Genomic DNA, 21,126 nt, shown 5'->3' with positions numbered 1-21,126 from the left:
AAGTTGCATTACACGCCATGTTATGAATTTTGATGTAAAATTCTGAATTTTGGACATCAAAATTATGAATTTGTAAAATCAAATGTTGGGAGGTCTGTGTACGTTCAGAGGGGGTGAAGTTGGAGTAAGTAAGGGGAGTGGAACAGTTGAGACGGTTGATGTCACGCCAGCAGTTAGAAATAAAGTGGTCTAGAGGGGGTAGAAGGCCGTTCTGGGGAGTCCAAGAGGAGGGGGACCGGTGGAGACTGGAGAAGGGGTCATCACTGGGTGGTGACGATACCTTCCCATAGAAAAGGGCGCGGAGACGACGGAAGAAAAGCTACGTCAAGGCGGACCCGGAACTCATTGAGGAGGGGGACAGTGATGCCTCTGTTGAGGATAGACCGTTCCCTATCTGAAAGGGGGTGGTCAGGGGAGATGGTGAAGAATGACAAAGGTGGGGGTTGGGGTCGGAGGAGGGCTGGGGAATGGACAAAGGCCGAGGTGAGATCTGGTGGGGGGATGGTGGGTGTTCAGAGAGGAGGGGGTAGTGAGGACTATTGTATGGGTGGGGTGTGGTCGGGTTAACCTGGTTAAAAGAGGGGGAAGGGGAAGACCCATCACTACTGAGGTGCCCTGTAGGAGGGAGGGAGCAGTAGCACCCAACAGTCAGACCACATGCTGTTGGAGTGTGCATCGTGGAGGTTGTGGGTCTGGTGCGGAGCCTGGAACTCAGGTGAGGCGACTGCTCCAGCCCGCTGGAGTTAAGTGTTGAGCCCAGGAACAGAGCAAGGAGCCAAATACATCATTACAATTATGTGATGACTTACCTATCCACCAATGGGCATGTCTTCACCTCTACAGAAACTTAAAGCTCACAAATTAGTAATGGTTATTGAAATAAAAACATATAATATATAAAATGGTTATAAGAGAATATTAGTAGAACTTGGCATCATGCCCAACGCATTTATTATGTGCCGAAGGGCCTGTTCTTTACCTGTACTGTTGTATGTTCTAATGTGATCTATTTTGAGTGACTTTATTGTTGTTGTTTTCCTAATATTGGCAGCAACTTTTGCATTTACGGGAAGATTGTAAAAAGAAAGAAGCTGAATTGCAAAAGGCAGAGGAAGACAAACAAAATGCTGAGATGTTATTGGAAACATTTAAAAACAAGGTGGGAGCATGGAAACTGCATTAACGATTTACTCGTGGTTTCTAATTCTGAACAATCATTTTTGTTTTACACAGGATTCAACATTAAGCTTATAGCTTATGTCTTTTATCCTTTTCTACTTCAAACAGACTACCAAACTATAAAGTGATCCCACCACCAGTCACATCTTCTCGTACCCACCTCTTTCCACATTCCACAGAGACCACTCCCTTTGTAACTCCTTAGTTCACTCATTCCTTCCCGTCCAACCTGCCCTCTCGCCATGTACTTTCCCCTGCAACCACAAGAGATGTAATGCCTGCCCAAATGACTTCTCCCTCACCTCCAACCAGGGACCCAGCAGCCTTCATCGTGAGTCAGTAGTTCACGCGCACCTCTTCAAACCTTGTCTGTTGCATTCAGAGCTGCCAGCAGAGCTTCCTTTACATTGACACCAAGCATTGACATTCGGACCGTTTCATCGAACAATTGTGCTCTGTCCGCCAGCGCCTGCTGGATATCACTGTCGCTGACCACATTAACTCCCCTTCCTGGTCCCATACCAATCTTTTTGTTCTTGGCCTCCTCCATTGCCAGAATGAGGCTGTACATAAACTAGAGAAACAGCACTTCATATTGTGCTTGGTTAGCTTACAAAGCAATGGTATGAACCTTGAAATTTCCAATTTCAAGTAATACCCCCACCCTCTCTCTCTTCCCTATCACCCACCCCACGTTGGTGCACACCCATTTCTCCCACTCTCAGTCACCTTGTTCCTTTCCCCTCTTTCTTACACTCATCTCCCATCATTGAGTCCCTCATTTTATCCCCACTTTTCCTTTCTCCCTGTCTCCTTCTACCTATATCCCTCCCTTTGGCTTTACACTTCACCCTTTTCTCTCCTTATCTGACATTTGTTTCCTTTTCATCTCTAGACTTTGTCATTTACACCACCTATCTGACAATCAAAACCCTCCTCACCTCTATCCACCTCTCTTTTGCAGCTTTCTACCCCCTTTACTATCAGTCAGAAGAAGGGCCCCTACCCAAAAAATCATATGTCTATTTCCTCCACAAATGTTACCTGACCTGCTGAGTTCCTCCAGCACTTTGTATTTGCTCATGATTCCAGCATCTTCAGTTCCTGGTGTCTATCAAACTTCACATTGGTCATTTTTGCTTCTCAAACATATTTATATGGATAAGGTTATAAAGTGGCAGCAATAATTTTTGTTTTACACTATGTTTGTATCTTAGGTTCTATTTAATGACTGGTTTTATAACCCATTATTGTTCTCTTCTCTTTTCCCTCTCCACCTTTAAAGTTTTCTTTCACTCAAAAGTTAATATTCTGTACTTATCTATATGAAATTGGATCTGCTATCTGTCTCTCTAGTCCACTTTCCTGCTTGCCCTATTTCTGTAGGATTGGCAGTTTTTAATGTTTTTCTTTCAAAACTAAAGCCTGAATTGTCCATACTTTACACTTCCGTTTTTTGAGTTAGAATGCTACTGCAATGATCGCTATGAAGATTACCTCTATAACGCAGAAATTAAATCTTTTTCATTTTCTTCCATTGTTACATTTTTAAACATAAAATAAATTTACATGGAAGTACAGTGCTTGATTGGAAAATTTCTGCATCAAGCTGGTCTACCAGAAAAAAAATATTTTGTGGAAACTTCCCTAAAGCAAACAAAATGCAAGAAGTTAAACATGATCTGACATTCATTTGCTTGCAAAAAATATTAAATTATGTATAAAAGCTAAGATACCAATTTCCTCCAACATTTCGTCACCTCCAACGGGACCCTACTACTGGCCACATCTTCCCACCCCCCCCCCCCCTTTCTGCATTCCGCAGAGTCCGTTCCCTCCGTAACTCCCTGATCCACTCGTCCCTTCCTACCCAAACCACCCCATCTCCGGGCACTTTCCCCTGCAACCGCAGGAGATGCAACACCTGTCCCTTTACCTCCCCCCTCAACTCCATCCAAGGACCCAAACAGTTTTTCCAGGTGAGACAGAGTTTCACCTGCACCTCCTCCAACCTCATCTATTGTATCCGCTGCTCGAGATGTCAACTTCTTTACATCGGCGAAACCAAATGCAGACTCGGCGATCGTTTGGCTCAACACCTTCGCTCAGTCCGCCTTAACCAACCTGATCTCCCGGTGGCTGAGCACTTCAACTCCCCCTCCCACTCCCAGTCTGACCTTTCTGTCATGGGCCTCCTCCAGTGCCATAGTGAGGCCCACCGGAAATTGGAGGAACAGCACCTCATATTTTGCTTGGGCAGCTTGCAGCCCAGCGGTATGAACATTGACTTCTCCAACTTTAGATAGTTCCTCTGTCCTTCTCTTCCCCTCCGCCTTCCCAGTTCTCCCTCTATCTTCCTGTCTCCACCTACATCCTTCCTTTGTCCCGCCCCCCTGACATCAGTCTGAAGAAGGGTCTCGACCCGAAACGTCACCCATTCCTTCTCTCCTGAGATGCTGCCTGACCTGCTGAGTTACTCCAGCATTTTGTGAATAAATACCTTCGATTTGTACCAATATCTGCAGTTATTTTCCTACACTGCCAATTACATCGATCACCACACAAACGAATGATCAGAAATGTATATTCATAAGAATACTTTGTGGAAAGTGATTCTCTTCTTTTTTTACGATAAAATCAATTAATTTGTGTTATTTAAATTTTCCAGGAGAGTGCAGGCGATGATATGGATGAAACTGAAAATGAAGGAGATGTAAGTGAATTTATTTTTCATTTGAATGAATCCTCAGTTTTGTCAAGTGTAAAGATTTGCATTAAATTTGGAACTGATTTGCTGCATGTTGATTTTCCGTAAGTACAAATTGATTTTCAAATATCAGTTGGAAATACAGGTTTTATCCAAACTGAAGGTAATACTTTCAGCAATATGGACAATTTTGGGAACCCTAGTCAAGAAACATGGAAGGGTTTGGGAATGGTCAAAGGATTTGATTATGAGTAAAAGCTTAATGAAACAAATTTGACTTCCAAACAGAACAAATGCATCATGAAATGTATCGAAAAAAACAAAAATTCACTGACTACACTATTTAAAATTAAACTAGGATTGTAGTGCAAGATATCCTGCAATTGTATGCACAGTATGTACATTGCTGGTCAATGCAGACTATTTTTGTTGATTGCAGAGCACTCAGCAGTGATTGTGTCATTGAATATTAAGATGGTTAGAGTCTCTCGTATCAAGCACTTCTGTGATGCAAATTTCCTTGCTACTTATCAGTCCAGGGTCTGGGATAAATTGCTTCATTTGCAAATGAATTAAATATTGCACCTCTTTCAGAGCTCATGATAGAAAGAAAAGTTATTGATGAAGATTCTTTGATTTCCCGTGTGGTTTAGGAGTGAGGAGCCTTGCTGAGCTTCCACTAATTAGAATCCAACATCTCCCTCAGTTCATTACTTAATATTTTCCCACTTTACTAGTTTATTTGTTTCAAAAATTGCTTCATCTTGCATATGAATAACGTTAAATTAAGATGTACTTTAGCAGCACCATTCCCACTCTTCATTAAATTTCTGGTTTACCAAATTCCCAGTTTTTGCACCACTTCTAGCCACATTGCATGCAATCACTATGCAATATTGTCACTATTATAATGTAGAAAAACTCAATTTCATTTGAGAATTGGATCAAAGTTAAGAACGAATATGAAGTCTGATGGATTATATCGTTATTTTGTAATCTGAAAAAAATATAATTGCAGATCATATCCATTTGGAAGTCCAAGAAAACCGAATGATTCATTAAATGCACATAATGGATGTGTGATATGTATTCTCAACATGCCTGGAAACTTGTTCTTGAAGCTATGTTAATGAACAATGTACACCCCTTCATTGTATCTATGTCATCATCATCATTTTGAGATTTGTACACAATTACCCCCCTTCCCCAACGTCGAGAATCAATAATTCCTGTAAAATAAATCAGCCTCATCCATTCCTTCTACATCAACCAGTTAAATTCAATATATCCCTTTTTGAATGGAAAACCAGAAAGTTAATAGAATTAGTGTGCAAAATAATTTAGAAAAGGACACCAAGAAATAGTTGAACTGCATTGGAGTTTCAATATGCATGTGTTAAAAGAAAAAATACATTAACATTTCTTCAAGAGTCTTCCTTAGCAATGAAAAATGATAATCTGTCAGTGTGGGGTTTTATTTCCAATTCCATTCTGGGTGTTTCTTTTAATTGTTCAAAGATGCATTATTTTCAAATATGATCTGTTTATTTTGTGCAATGTATTATTTTGTCAAGTCAAGTCAAGTCAATTTTATTTGTATAGCACATTTAAAAACAACCCACGTTGACCAAAGTGCTGTACATTTGATTAGGTTCCAATAGAAAAAAAATGAAAACATACAGTAGCACGCAAACAGTTCACAGCGCCTCCTCAATGAGCCTCAAACACTAGGTAGTAGAAATATGTTTTGAGCCTGGACTTAAAGGAGTCGATGGAGGGGGCAGTTCTGATGGGGAGAGGGATGCTGTTCCACAGTCTAGGAGCTGCAACCGCAAAAGCGCGGTCACCCCTGAGTTTAAGCCTAGACCGCGGGATAGTGAATAGCCCCAAGTCGGCCGATCTGAGGGACCTGGAGTTAGAGAGGGGGGTTAGAAGATTTTTGATGTAGTGGGGGGGGAGTGTCCATTTAGGGCTTTATACGTGAATAGGAGGAGCTTGAAGTTGATTCTGTACCGTACAGGGAGCCAGTGGAGGGAGGCCAGAATCGGGGTGATGTGGTCCCTTTTACGGGTACCTGTCAGGAGTCTCGCTGCGGCGTTTTGGACCAGTTGCAGGCGGGACAGGGAAGATTGGCTGATCCCAGTGTATAGGGAGTTGCAGTAGTCTAGGCGGGAGGAAATGAAAGCGTGAATGATTTTTTCTGTGTCGTCGAATTGGAGGAAAGGTTTGATTTTAGCTATGGTTCGAAGTTGGAAGAAGCTGGCTTTTACCACAGCGTTGACTTGCTTATCAAATTTTAATGCAGAGTCAAATATCATGCCGAGGTTTTTGACATGCGGTTTGACTAGGCAGGATAGGCTTCCAAGACTGCCTGTTATCAATTTGATGGAGTCGGGGGGGCCGAATAGGATGACCTCAGACTTGCTCTCATTTAATTGGAGGAAGTTCTGTGCCATCCAACATTTTATGTCCTCAAGGCAGTGTGAGAGGCTGTTTAAATTTGACTGGTTGTTGGGTTTCAGGGGGAGGTAAAGCTGAGTGTCATCGGCATAGCAGTGGAAAGAAATGCCGTGCCTTTGAATGATTTGGCCAAGGGGGAGCATGTATAGAGAGAAGAGAATGGGGCCTAGGATGGAGCTTTGTGGAACTCCGCAGGAGAGGCTAGCTGGAGCAGAGGAATAACTGCCTATGTTGATGGCGAAACTCCTATCTTTGAGGTACGAAGCGAACCAGCTCAGGGCAGTGCCATCAATGCCAACCGCGTACCGGAGACGGTCAATAAGGATGGTGTGGTCCACTGTATCGAACGCTGCGCTGAGGTCGAGAAGGAGCAGGATTGCACAGTCGCCGGTGTTGATGGCGAGAAGCAGGTCGTTGTGTACCTTCAACAAGGCAGACTCTGTGCTGTGGTGGGCTCTGAAACCTGACTGGAAACTTTCCAGGATGGTGTTTTGGTGCAGGTTGGGCACTAATTGGTTTAGGATTGCCTTTTCAAGGACTTTTGACAGGAATGGCAGTTTGGAAATGGGTCTGTAGTTGCTAGGCAAGGTGGGGTCTAGGTTAGGTTTTTTCAGTAGGGGCTGGACCACCGCATGCTTGAAACTGGTTGGAACAGTGGCCAGAGAACTGTTGATAATAGAGAGGATGCTGGGACCGGCTATTGCAATGACATCCTTCAGAAGGGCAGTGGGGGCTGGATCAAGGGGGCAGGTTGCAGGTTTCATAGCGGAGACAAGCTTTGCAAGGGAGGATAGAGTGACGGGTTGGAAGCAGTCCAATTTAGATGAACAGACTAGTGAGACAGCTAGGTCACGGGTGGGAGGGGAAATGTTCATTCTAATATTCTCAACTTTGTTGGTGAAAAATTTAGCGAATTCTTCGCACTTAGCAGGGGACCCAACTAAGCTGGTACTGGGGGCGGGACATATGACAGAGGTAATTGTTCTAAATAGGACCTTAGAGTTATGAGAGTTTTGGGAAATAAGGTCGGAGAAGTATTGTGCTCTAGCAGACTTTACTGCTTCCTGGTATTTGAGAAGATTGTTTCTCAGAATTTCGAAGGAAATTTGAAGCTTGTCACATTTCCACCTCCTTTCTGATTTTCTGCACTCCCTTCTTAGGGCTTTGGTGGAGTCATTGAGCCACGGCCGACCTTTGGGCTTAGGCTTTTTCATTTTAAGGGGAGCGATAGAATCCAGGATGGAAGAGCAAGTGATATTAAATAAAGAGGCGAGATCCTCAGTGCTGAGATGGGGGGGAGAGGCCTCAATAGTGCAGATGTTGGGGGCAGCTGTGAGAGCCTCGGAGAATTTACTGGCAGTCAATGAATTTATGTAGCGGGAGTAGCGAACAGGGAGATGAGATTTTGCGGGAGATAAAGGCAGAGATGCGTCAAAAATGATAGCGCTGTGGTCCGATAGACAGGCTTCAGTAGTTTCAATGTTGTTGATTGGGAATCCGGACGATAACACTAGGTCGAGAGTATGGCCTAACTTGTGAGTGGGTCCCGTGGTGTGAAGAGTCAGATTGAAAGACTCAACCAGGTGCATAAATTCACTCACAAGAGGCTTAGTGGGACAGCAAACATGAATATTAAAGTCACCAAGAATCATGATCCGGTCAAATTTGGGCAAAATGCTAGAAATCAGATCAGCAAATTGGGTGATGAAGTCCTTATGCATTTTTGGTGGGCGATACACAAGAACAATTAAGAGGGGATAGGCTAGGCCTACTTTAATTAGTTGCACCTCGAAACTGGAGAAATGATCAGCGTTCAGGAGGCGGCAGTTGAAATGTTTCTTAAACACAGTGGCTAAGCCCCCACCGCGTCCGGAGAGCCTAGGCGAGGTGAAGAAGTGTTTTTTGTGTTTTGTGTTTTGGTATCGTGAAATATGTCTGATAGTGAAAGATAGTGAAAGAGATCTCGGAGCTAGTGGAATCAAGGGATATGGGGAGAAAGCAGGCACAGGTTACTGATTGTGGATGATCAGCCATAATCACAATGAATGGCGGTGCTGGCTCGAAGGGCCAAATGGCCTCCTCCTGCACCTATTTTCTATGTTTCTATGTCTTAGTGCTGTCTTTTCCAGACATTAGCACTCTATAAACTTCCAATACAGTATAAAAGTTAGAGATGGGTCAGCAGGGCTTTATAGATTGTGGTGGTTGTTTGGACTCGGCTGGTGGTTTAATACTGATCTGATAAGTTAATGCATATATGATTTACTGCCCTTACCCTGCTTTTTTCTGAGTTTGTTTGAAAAATGAGGCAGGGGTATTTCGTATTACTGAATTCAGTACTTTTTTGAGGAATTTCTAGGCCTCAACTAATCTTTTCAGAGGTTCTGGAAATTTACATTACTGCTTATCAATAAGACACTGAATATCAATAGAATACTTGTTAATCTGATTTTCTATTTTCATAAATAAAAGTAGCACGTTTTCTATTGTCAGCTAAGCAATGTTTTTTTAAAATCTATGTTTCACTCTACACAGAATAGTACAAAGTGTACAATATTGGGCTCCATTCAAGAGAAGGATAATGAGTTGGACAAGGTCATCCCGGGGCCTGTCCGATCAGAGAGGGAAGCACTACTTGTGGGTAAGAGATATTACAAGCCGATCACCATGCTTATTTGTGTTCATGAAACAGTACAGAAAATCAGTAAAACATAATGAATTGAATATCTACTTGATCTTATTCTTTATGTCCATCATCTATGTTTCTAATGTTACATCACTGTCATTGTCCATCCTGAAAAGGACACAAGGGTCTGGTGACAATCAGTGGGAGCCATCTCAGAATTATCTCAGGACACTTCCAGTTTTCAGCCCCATGACGTGAACGCTTCTGCTATGGGGTCATCTACTTGATTACCATTGTTTACTTGTGCCTCGACAGAAATACAAAAGAGAATATTGCTGTAATTGTTAAAAAAATTACCACAATTGGACAGGTTACATGTAAGTTTAGCAGGAGCAGTAATGTCTTACTGCAATTGTAGAAAGCATTGGAGAGATTGCACCTTGGGTATTGTGTGCAATTTGGTCTCATAACCTGAGGAAGGATGTTCTTGCTATGAATGGATTCCAGTGAAGATTCACCAGACTGATTTCTGGGATAGCATGCAGGCATATGAGGAGAGATTGGACCAATTTGGCTTATATTCATTGGAGTTTACAAAACTAAGAGGAGATCTTGTTGAAACCTACAAAATTCTAACATAACCGGACAGATTAGATGCAAGAAAGATTTTCCAGGTGGCTGGATGTCCAGAAACAGGATAAGGGGCAAGCTATTAATGACAGAGATAAGGTAAATCTGTAGAATTCTTTACACAGAAAGCAGATGAGGCCAAATTGTAGCTGGGTTTTCCATCACATTTCCTGCCAACCACGGATGCAGCAAATTCCATCTCCAATACCCCCTTTGTCTCAGTAAATTCATGAAAACACTTTTGTGATATTAATCTTCGATTACTCCAATTCCTACTTCCTTTAATGTTTAACTGCTGAAAGCTTGCATTACTTGTAGTGCTCAGTATTGCTTTGAACCTCAATAATTTACATTGTTTCTGCCCCCTCTTTACAACAAGATTTATCATCTTGAAACTGAAGAACTATTATATTTACAATATTTTTCAATCAACTTTTTTTGTACTAATCATATAACTCCTGAACTCCATTTTTAGCACGATGCTGATCCACCTTGCTTGGTGCTTTATATGGCAGATTTTTCCACACATTCTCTCCTCAATTACAAAAACTCATGTACTTAATTTAGGTTAGTGGTGCACTACATTGTTGTGGGTGTGTGGTACTGTTGAATATTGTTCGACATATGTTAATAGTGCGGAATATATATATATATAAAAGATTCAATACAACATAAGATGGGAAATTTTCTAGCAAACATCTTTCCTTATCCAATATCACAAAAACATATTAAATGAGCATTTATCCATTTGTTGTTTGTGAGATTTATATATGTAAAACCAAGTTCTTGTATGTAACTGTGTAACAAGTATACTTTGAAGAAATTCATTTGAAGTAATCTTCCTCAGGATGAAGCTGTCAGTAAATGTAGGATCTTCTTTATATTGTTGAGGGAAATTATGTGACTTTTAGTTCTATACTCAAATCGCTGGTTTTATACTCAAATAATGTACTTTTGTTTATCATAATTTAATGTGACTATTTTTAAAACTTGGATTGTTGTTTCCTCCCACTCACAGTTTCAGATTCAAAGTTCAAATTTCTTAATTCTTTATCCATCACCGAAATCTTGAGTCCTGGCATTTACCAATTTTTTTTTAATACATTCAGTGTTTTGTGAAGGCGCACTGCAAGTAGCACCTCAATTGTCAAATATATTACTTTTAAGCTGCCATTTCATGTATTTCTGTCTTTGCTACTTATTTCATGGCAATGCGATTGGCAGGAACATTGCAAAAATATTTTACCCCCATTTCAATATAATCCCAATACCATTTATTCTCCAGCTTCCCTGAAGGCGTGTCCCCTTCTCTGAAAGCCTTTACTGAATTTGTTGAGTTTTTACAAAAATCTAGTTACTTTTCGTTACTTTCAAGTTCTAGTTCACAAATTACCTTGTCTGCTGAATTAAGTACGATAACTTGCCATGATTCAGGCTTGGATATAACTTGGATTCAATCTCCATCTGGAGATTATAACTAAAGACACAAAGTTATAACTGATGGGTTAATTACCCTTATGAAATGAAGAACAAGATTTTCTTTTCAAGCAGCAGTGTATTATATAGGTTGTGACTTGTCTCGCTCGGGATATTTCTGCAGTCAGAATATTCACCATTTTAACATTTCACCCTAAAATAGCATACTTTTTAAATTGCAGGTATTATTTCCACATTTCTCCATGTCCACCCTTTTGGAGCAAGTATAGACTACATATGTTCTTATCTACAGCGACTAGATGCTAAGGTAAACAAGAATTGTTACTTTGATTTAACATTATTTAAATGAAGTCATCGTATCATAGCTCAAAACACCAGTTATTCATAGCAACTCAGCATACTTGTAACTGAATTTTGCATTGATTTAGAGCATATTATATCATTTTCATTAGATTAGGTAATTGTTTCCGAATCCTATACTGCAAGTTTGGACAACCATTGAATTTTAAAATTCAGGGGTCCACTTTATAAAGATTAAATTAAAATGTTGAATCCACACTGCAGAGGAACAAATATCTTTATGAAATGAATCGGTGATAGAACAGAAGTATAATATGACAGCATCACAAATAATGCATTCACTGAAAATGCTTGGATTGTATAACATGTCCTTGTGTTTAACTCATACAAACTGGCAGAATAGGAACGTTGTTTATGTTAGTTTAAAATCTTAGATCCAATTACGCTGTGCTATACAATTGTTATTCACTATTGTCACAAAAAATATTTAAAATAATATACTTGGAATCAATATCAAACACGAGGTAAATCCACGGTCCCTGTGGTCTGCAATCTACTTTTACCAGTCTGATGTCTAGATTATCCATCTAGATTAATTGAATAGAAGCAGTAAGATTCCTGAATTATTTAGATCATGATGCAGACTGTTCATGGGTTCAACAATACTTGGATAACAACTAGCCTGGGCTGATAAATGGCGAGTACGGAATAGAAACATAGACATAGAAACATAGAAAATAGGTGCAGGAGTAGACCATTTGGCCCTTCGTGCCAGCACCGCCATTCAATATGATCATCATGGCTGATCATCCAAAATCAATACCCCATTTCTTCCCATATCCCTTGATTCCCTTAGCCCTAAGAGCTAAATCTAACTCTCTCTTGAAAACATCCAGTGAATTGGCCTCCACTGCCTTCTGTGACAGAGAATTCCACAGATTCACAACTCTCTGGGTGAAAAGGTTTTTCCTTATCTCAGTCCTAAAAGGCCTACCCCTTATTCTTAAACTGTGACCCCTGGTTCTGGACTCCTCCAACATTGGGACCATTTAGCCTGTCCAATCCTCTAAGAATTTTATGTTTCAATAAGATCCCCTCTCATCCTTCTAAATTCCAGCGAATACAAGCCCTGTTGACCCATTCTTTCATCATACGTCAGTCCCACCATCCCGGGAATTAACCTGGTGAACCTACACTGCACTCCCTCAATAGCAATAATGTCCTTCCTCAAATTAGGAGACCAAAATTGCACACAATACTCCAATGCGGTCTCACCAGGGCCCTGTACAACTGCAGTAGAACCTCCTTGCTCCTCAACTCAAATCCTCTCGCAATGAAGGCCAACATATCATTGGCTTTCTTCACTGCCTTCTGTACCTGCATGTTTACTTTCTTGGCATAATTATTGGCGTGTCTATGCTATGCATATTCTATGCTTGGCATAATTGCCAAGTTTTGATCATTTCCACCAAGAGTGTCCACCCATCTCTTGATATTTATTTGCATAACCATCCCAGATTCCCAGCCAGAAACAATCAACAATAGACCACAGACAATAGGTGCAGGAGGAGGCCATTCGGCCCTTCGAGCCTGTTGAGGATCTCCAGTTATCGGAAATGTGCTGGACTGGCGTCTAAAAGAACCAAGCAACCAGTAGTTGTTCTGAGCCAGTCCCTCACCACCTAACACTCCAAATGTTTCCCACCATCTATCAGATTTCGGATCCCTACTCACAGGTCAGCACCAGCCAAAACAAGGTTTTGATCCCAAAGCAAAACAAGATCCCATGCAGAACATTCACTTTCTTCTTCATTGGCATGCTTATAACATCTACAAGATGCATTACTGCAACCCATCAAAACTGTTTAGCATCATCCAATTCAGCATCTGGTGTCCTGGAAGATGTCATGGGAGGTTGTGCACAGGGGGGAGCGCACATAGTGGTGTGTTTGCCTATGTGCCTGCCATTAGAGAATATGCTCTTTGGGGTTAAAGACCTGCAGTAATTCAAGTGCAGCAACCTGTCAGCAACCGAATGAAATTCATAGTTTGTCCTTCACACACCCACTGGTCATTACATAAGTAAGCATTTGACACCAAACAAGACAATAGCATAGTTGCATGCTATAGGAAATCAATATTGCCGTCTTCTGATGGGAACCTAGGTTGTTATAGCACAACACAATCATGTTTTAACGTTCCAAAAATAAAGGAATCCAATTTCCAAATAGTAATCCTTCAATATGCATGCATCTTGAAATCAATCATTTCCCACTGTTAATGGGTTTCAGTGAATGCTGCTGATTGACTTGGCTGAATATTGGGATTATTTGTCATGCAAGTTACTGGGGCATTATGGAATGAGTGTATCATCCTGACCTGAGACACACAAGTGAAATGTGAATGGAAGGTGTAGGGCTTTACACAAAGAAAGGACCAGAGTTGATTTGGCTCAGATAGATGTGAGGAAAAGTATGAACGCCTAGACTAGGGGTAGGCCATTTAGAAGAGAGATGAGGAAAAACTTTTTCTGTCAGAGTTGTGACGTGGAATTCTCTGCCTCAGAGGGCAGTGGAGGCCAATTCTCTGAATACATTCACGAGAGAGCTAGATAGAGCTCTTAAGGATAGCGGAGTCAGGGGGTATGGGGAGAAAGCAGGAACGGAGTACTGATTGAGAATGATCAGCCATGATCACATTGAATGGCGGTGCTGGCTCGAAGGGCCGAATGGCCTACTCCTGCACCTATTGTCTATTGTCTATTGACTGAAGCCCAACAAGGTGTGGGAGTTGTTTAGTACAAGGCACCTTAAGAGTCTCAAATTTATGTAGGCTCTTTGCATCAGCCTACTTTAAATCAAATCATAGAATATCTCTATGACGATATGGCAGCTGAACCCTACTTGTCACATAGAGAATCACGTCAAGTTATAGATAAATTGATACACCCCGATCAATCAGGCTTTATAGCCAAACGATATTCATTTTTCAATTTGAGACGCTTGTTCAATATAATATATTCAAATAGACTATTAAACGAAGATTTAGCAATCATCTCGCTAGATGCTGAAAAAGCATTTGATCAAGTAGAATGGCCCTATCTTTTCTCAGTGATGGAAAAATTTCAATTAGGTGAAAATTTTTGTTCATGGGTGAAACTTTTATATACATCCCCAACAGCTAGAATATTAACTAATCAAATGCTGTCATCCAAATTTCATTTATCTAGGGGTTGTAGTCAAGGATGTCCACTATCCCCGCTTCTATTTGCCCTTATTATAGAACCACTTGCTGAGAGTATTAGATCAAATTCAGATATTCACTGCTATAACACTAAACATACAACCAATAAAATTTCTTTATATGCGGATGATGTATTAATATACATTACAAAGCCAGAAATTAGCATTCCGAATTTATTAAATCTCATAACTCAATTTGGTTCATTTTCAGGTTATAGAATTAACTGGTACAAAAGTGAAATTATGCCAATAATGGAGCATAATCCGGCCATACTTCAACAATTTCCTTTTAAAATTGCCTATGAAAAGTTTAAATATCTTGGAATTTACGTGACTAGGAAATATACTTCTTTATTTAAATTAAATTTTCCTCCTTTACTCACTAAATTACACAGAAATATCCAATTTTGGAAAACACTTCCTATATCATTAGTTGGTCGTAGTAATGCTATAAAGATGATCTTTCTCCCACAGCTACTATACTTATTTCAAGCAATTCCGATCTACCAAAAAAGTTTTTTTTTTAAATTGATTCAATTGTTACTAATTTTATTTGGGACTACAAGACTCATAGAATAAATAAAAGACATCTATGTAAGTCTAAAACTAATGGAGGAATTGCCTTACCTAACTTCTTATTTTATTATTGGGCGGTTAATATTAAAAATATAACCTGCTGGTTGGATGATTCTGATCAACAACCGGATTGGTTAAAGATGGAGAAAGAGGATTGTTTACCATTTGATATTGGTGCGATCCTCTTAGCTCCAATAAATTTAAATAAAAAAACATATGGAGGTAATCCCATTATACACAGTGTTATCCGTACCTGGAAACAATTAAATCTTACTTTAAAATTGAGTAAATTAGCTGTTTTCCTTCCTATTTCGAATAACCCTTCTTTTAAACCGTCTGTCTTAGATAAAGGATTTGCTCAATGGCAAAGTTATGGAATTAAAAGGGTGGGAGATCTTTATCATAAGGGAACTTTTCTTTCTTTTCAGGATTTACAGCAGAAGTACGGATTACATGTTAATAATTATTTTAGATATTTACAACTTAGAGATTATGTAAAATTACACATGCAAGAATATAAGTTTAGAGGTCCAGAAACACTTGATGTATGCCTGAATCGACATTATTAATTCAAATAAATTAATATCCTTTATTTATAATACTCTCCTAGACACTGACATTCCGTCATCAGAATCTTATAGACGAGCATGGGAGGACGAATTGAATCAACTCATAATGCAAGATATATGGGATGAAAGTTTACAACATATACACCAATGTTCATTAAATACTAGACATTCCTTAATACAATTTAAAATAATACATAGATTACATTATTCGAAGACGAAATTAAATAGGATTTTTCCTAGTATCTCTCCTATTTGTGATAAATGTCAATTTCAAGAAGCTAATTTAACTCATATTTTCGTAACTTGTAGAAAAATGCAAAACTTCTGGTTGGAGATTTTTAAAATAGTTTCTAAAGTTATCAACAAGCAATTGGATATGGATCCAAAATTAATTATATTAGGATTATCAGAACATACTACAAACTTTACAACAAGTCAGGTACATTTTCTTGATTACAGTCTAATAACTGCGAAAAAATTAATACTTAAATTTTGGGAAAAAACAATAACCCCCACAATTAAAATGTGGACTACGGAAATGACGGAGACCCTGCATTTGGAAAAAATAAGATTTGCCTTAATTGACAAACCTGAGTTATTTTTTAAAATATGGTCTCCATTTATTGAATTTTTAGAAAAGTAAATGGGTTTGGCACAGGACTAAAATAAAAAATTTAAATTAAAAGTTGAAACTTGAGTTAAGGGTTGGATGTACAACTGTGGTTATTGTCTCCCAGATCTACTCCCTTTAATTTTTATAGTTATATCTTTTTTTTAATCATCTTATTCTCTCTTCCCAATAGTTTATAGTTTTTTTTGTTTTTTTCTTCCCTTTTTTCTTTATTTTTTATTTTCTCTCTTTAAAAATTTAAAAATTGAAGCTATGTAAGAACTCTGTAACAAATGTGTCTTTTATTTCTATTTGTACATATGCTTTTCAAAAATAAAAAAATAAAAAACTAAAAAAGAGAATCACGTCACCTCACTAGACACAGAGAGTTAACTTTTCTGTCCCCTTGTAATAGAAACATGAAGGCCCAGGCTGTTGTATGGGATTGGGATTATTTTGTTGCTCGGAGGCTCTGATTATGTACTCACTTTTTGAGCAACATTGTATGTGTTCCTTGTGCAGATCTCTCCTGGGGAAATAGAAGGTCTGATGGTGCGACTAGATCACGTGTTCCAGCAGGAAATAAGTGGAGTCGGTGCAAGTTTGGAAAAGCGATGGAAGTTTAGCGGTTTTGATGGAATCAAGACACTACAGAACTAATAAAATAATATCATTCAGACCGCAGGACTACTGTACACCCTCCACTGCTGTTTCCGCCTAAAGTTGAAAACAGATTATTTTTTTGTAAGAGGGTTGATTTCTGTGACACTTTAAATGTGAGAAATCCTCAGGCAATATGAGCTGCATCTGGAAAACAGACTTTTTAAACAGAACTCATCAGCCCCAAAAGACTGGGCGATTAATAATTGCATAACACAATGTTGGCCAGAAAATGGAAGATTTCAAAGTGAAAATATACCATCAGTCAAATTATTGTCATGGCCCATAGAAATTAAAGCAACCATAAAAAATATCTGCATTCTTTTCCCAGGCATGTGCCCCCTCCGTTAATCAGATCCTTGTGTCTCTTCGCTAATCCATTTCAAGGTTAGAATACATACATATTTATTTTTAAGTTTTCTAAAATAAAGGGTGTTTTCTTTTAAATTCTTAGCACATTTATAGTTGCTTTTATTGATTCAATTGCTCCATCTTCTTGAAATACTGGTAGGAATGCAAAAGCATGAACAAATATTGTATCTATCCATCAGCCCATGATTGCAAACAAAACGTTGTTGTTACAAAGCGACTGATTTTATTTATTTTGTGCCATGACTCAATTCCAGTCTGTGAAAGGTCTGCATATCCTTTCCCATTTCCATCTTCTCAGCTCTCATTTTCCAAGCATTATCAGGTACGTTGGCAGTTCCCTCTTCCACTTCAGTGGAAATTCTTTGTGTGAAGTTGAAATAGCTTAATTTTGGTTTTGCATCACACCTACAAAACTACATTTTCACGTCAAGATCACTGAACACTGATTGGAAGCATGAACTTGAACATGAACATGTTTATTCTTTTTAGTCTGGAAACTGGGATAAAAAGCAACCATTGCTGGCCTGCCTAAGATCAGCTAATTCAATGTAGGTCACTAAACCTGGAACACTTGATCTGTGCCGCTCTGCAATAGAGTAATGTTTAAACTTCTATAAATCCACCTATGTGTGCATGTGGCAAATTTGGAAAAATTTGCTCAAGCAACATACAGCAGACCTAGCCACTATTCCATGCAACCTTTCCATCCAGAGAGAGCTTGGTTTCAGATGAGCTTATGTTTTCTAACATGATAGAGTGTAAGAACATTTTCTTATTTGATCCTCTGTGACAATAAGAGAACACAGGTTTGCATTTCATTGGATATGGAAGTAGTTCATTATATGCAAAGGTATATCTGAAAGATTAGTGAATGGCTTTTGCCCTCACTTCAATTGTTGTCATTGATCTGTATGAGGAAAGACATTTGCAATGGACTGAACTGAATGGAATAAAACCTACTCTGCTCCTTGTATAGAGGGTTGCAAACAAGATGAATGTTTGCTGACTACACATTACAGATGATATGAAATATAACATGTAAAAGTGTGGTTTATTCTCCATGCTTGTGTTAAAAGGAGCAGAATGTGCTGGGACATTTTTTAAGAAGGTGAAATATGAACATTGTTGATATATTCAGGACTGAAGTACTGTATCTTCCAACAAACATAATATAGCGTGAAAAGAATTGTTTACATTACAAATCTGTGACAAATAACATCCCTGTTATAATATCTTTGTATGTCCGGAATTGATCTAGCAGTACATTTTGGACAATGTCTAGTTTGTACAGGCTAAACTACACTGCATTGATAAAAGTTGTATTTTTTAGAGATATTAATTTTTACAGAGCTTTAATACTTGAGTGTTTACTCTGTGTTCCTACAGGTGAAGAACCTAGACAACAATGTCTGTTAATTATATTGGGAAATTATAATGAGAATTAATCTTGCTGTTTCTTTATATATGTGTTGATACATGTATACCATCGCTGTGAATATGATGGATAATGGCATCCTGCTGCTGTTAAAATATGATTTCAAACAAATCTGATAGGCTCATTGATGTGTGTTCCTCTTAAAAATGCTTGTTTTTAATTTGGTACAAGCTGGCACTGCATAGAATAGAACTAATTATTAATCAGAGTTAGTTTGCATTGCATGTTGTCTTCCAGATCATTGTGAGTTGTCCACATTATTTCATGTGCAATAGCTCATAATTTATGAGCAGTGGCATTTATCTCAAATTAATATCAGGAACTCAAGATTCCCAGTAAGAGTTCCTCTTTATTCTGTGGGCATAAATGATTTGAAAACAGCCTTCACCCTTTGCAAACTACCTGAATGAAGTGATTATTTAATATTTACTTATGTTCTACTCAGTTGTGCAAAATGAAAATGTTTTTTGTCAAGTGAAGGGACAAATGTTCCTTTATTACAAAGGCAAAGGTTTGATGCTGAACAATAGAGAAAAGATTCCAGACTAAATCCTGCTGTGTTAAATTAGTTAATTTATGCTCTTGTCGTGGCCAAATGAGATTGGCATTGTTGGCTCGGGGCTTGGAAAGAGAGACAAAATCTGCCCACTACTGACTGCTGCCAAGTTATGTCTGCTGGAAAATGCAAGGGATTACACTGAATTGGATGAAGACATCAATATAGAAAAGGCTGTTCATTCCAAGTGTTGATAATACAATAGCCTTTTCTCACTCCTTATTCCCACCCTGCAACAATTCTCTCTATTTCCTGCTCCCTCAAGTGTACATTTTGATTTTCTTTAAAGGTCAGCCATTTTTAAATGCATGTATTTTCTTGCTTTTGCCATCAGGTGCTTTCTACTGTTTGCTCTCCTTCATTTTTCTTATCAATATTTATTTTCAACCAACATCTTACATTGGTCATTCACCGCTTTATTTTGGGGCTTGCCCAGCTCCCATTAATTACTAGATCTTAATGGTACAATAATAATTATACTTCAAAAGTACTTCACTGCTAGAAAGGGTTTTGGGATGTCTTGAGGCCACAATGGTGCCATTTGATCTTGCTTGGTTGGAATCAACCCAGCTGGCTTCTTCATCATTCTGAAAATGGATTGAAACAGCGCATATATGATATGAACCGGGTGACGTGTCTTTTGAAGAACGCCTGTTGATGAACACTAGAAGAACTAGTAGAAACAGGACTCAGTTAGGACTTTTAAAAAAGCGAGAAAATTGAAAAGAATGCTATAATGCAAATTAACTAAGTTATACGGTTTTCCTATTTGTAACAGTTTTATTCAATTAGTTGTTTCTGAGGAGATTTGCATTTATCTAAATTTACAGAAGAGCGCTGAATTGTTATTTAAACAATATCCTAAATGACAAATTTACAGATCCTTTGCAATTATGCAACCAAAATTATTATTAAATGTTAGTGATAATTTGTTTTTGAACAACTTCCTAATATGAAAAGAATAAAATTATTGTTAATGCCCATGGACTGATGACCATCCTGATAAAGTAGGATACTTTGTTTATTTTTCTTTCCAGGTGGCTTTACAATGAAATTAAAAGCGGGAAGAATTATTTTTTCCCCTGTATGCTCCATACTTTTGCAATTTGTCCTTACAATTAGCAAATTGTATTTTAATTGTTTTGTGATTTATTGGCAGAGTTTTGAAAAGTTTTATTAAAAAAAGAAATGGCTAAGATTTGCTTTCCATTTGATTAAAAAAGTTTCTTACTATATTTTCTGCTTCAGAAATCCTAACCTAAAGAATCCATTAAATGCTTGTGTTTAATTCTCTGGTAGCATAAATGATGCAGCAGAGGTAATCCAAACTACATTTCGACAGTTTGGATTGGAGGGTGGCAAATGTTGTGCCTCTTTTCAAGAGGGGCTGCAGGGAAAATGCTGGGAACGAGAGGCCGGTGAGCTTAACATCTGTAGTTGGTAAGTTACTGAAGAGTATTCTGAGGGATAAGATATACAGGCATTTGGATGGGCAAGGGCTGATTAGGGACAGTCAGCATGGGTTTGTACGTGGGAGGTCGTGTCTCACAAATCTGATTGATTTTTTTGAAGACGTGAGCAAAAAGGTTGATGAGGGCAGAGCTGTAGATGTGTACATGGACTTTAGTAATGTGTTCGACAAGGTGCGCATGGTAGGCTGCTCTGGAAGGTTAGATCTCATGGGATCCAAGGAGAGATAGCTGAATGGATAGCAAAATGGCTCATGGAAGGAAGCAGAGGGTGATGGTGGAAGGTTGCTTCTCAGAA

At 38.9% G+C, this 21,126-nt stretch overlaps 1 protein-coding gene across 5 annotated transcripts in view; it reads left to right on the top strand.

Annotated features, from left to right (window-relative positions):
- Positions 1 to 20,514, top strand: part of LOC144600602 (ecto-NOX disulfide-thiol exchanger 2-like) — a 155,560-nt gene extending 135,046 nt beyond the window's left edge. For all 5 annotated transcript variants that reach the window (XM_078412382.1, XM_078412379.1, XM_078412380.1 and 2 more), the window contains 5 exons: positions 1,052 to 1,159; positions 3,848 to 3,892; positions 8,882 to 8,987; positions 11,261 to 11,346; positions 16,859 to 20,514. In XM_078412382.1, the coding sequence (XP_078268508.1) occupies positions 1,052 to 1,159; positions 3,848 to 3,892; positions 8,882 to 8,987; positions 11,261 to 11,346; positions 16,859 to 16,996 (483 nt within the window). In that variant the 3' untranslated portion in view covers positions 16,997 to 20,514. The remainder of the gene's footprint in view (positions 1 to 1,051; positions 1,160 to 3,847; positions 3,893 to 8,881; positions 8,988 to 11,260; positions 11,347 to 16,858) is intronic.
- The last annotated feature ends 612 nt before the right edge of the window (positions 20,515 to 21,126 follow it).

Source organism: Rhinoraja longicauda, chromosome 15 (genome assembly GCF_053455715.1).
Source record: "Rhinoraja longicauda isolate Sanriku21f chromosome 15, sRhiLon1.1, whole genome shotgun sequence".
Lineage (NCBI taxonomy): Eukaryota > Metazoa > Chordata > Chondrichthyes > Rajiformes > Arhynchobatidae > Rhinoraja > Rhinoraja longicauda.
Note: the sequence above shows the minus strand (reverse complement) of the source record. Positions and strands in the feature narration are given on the sequence as shown.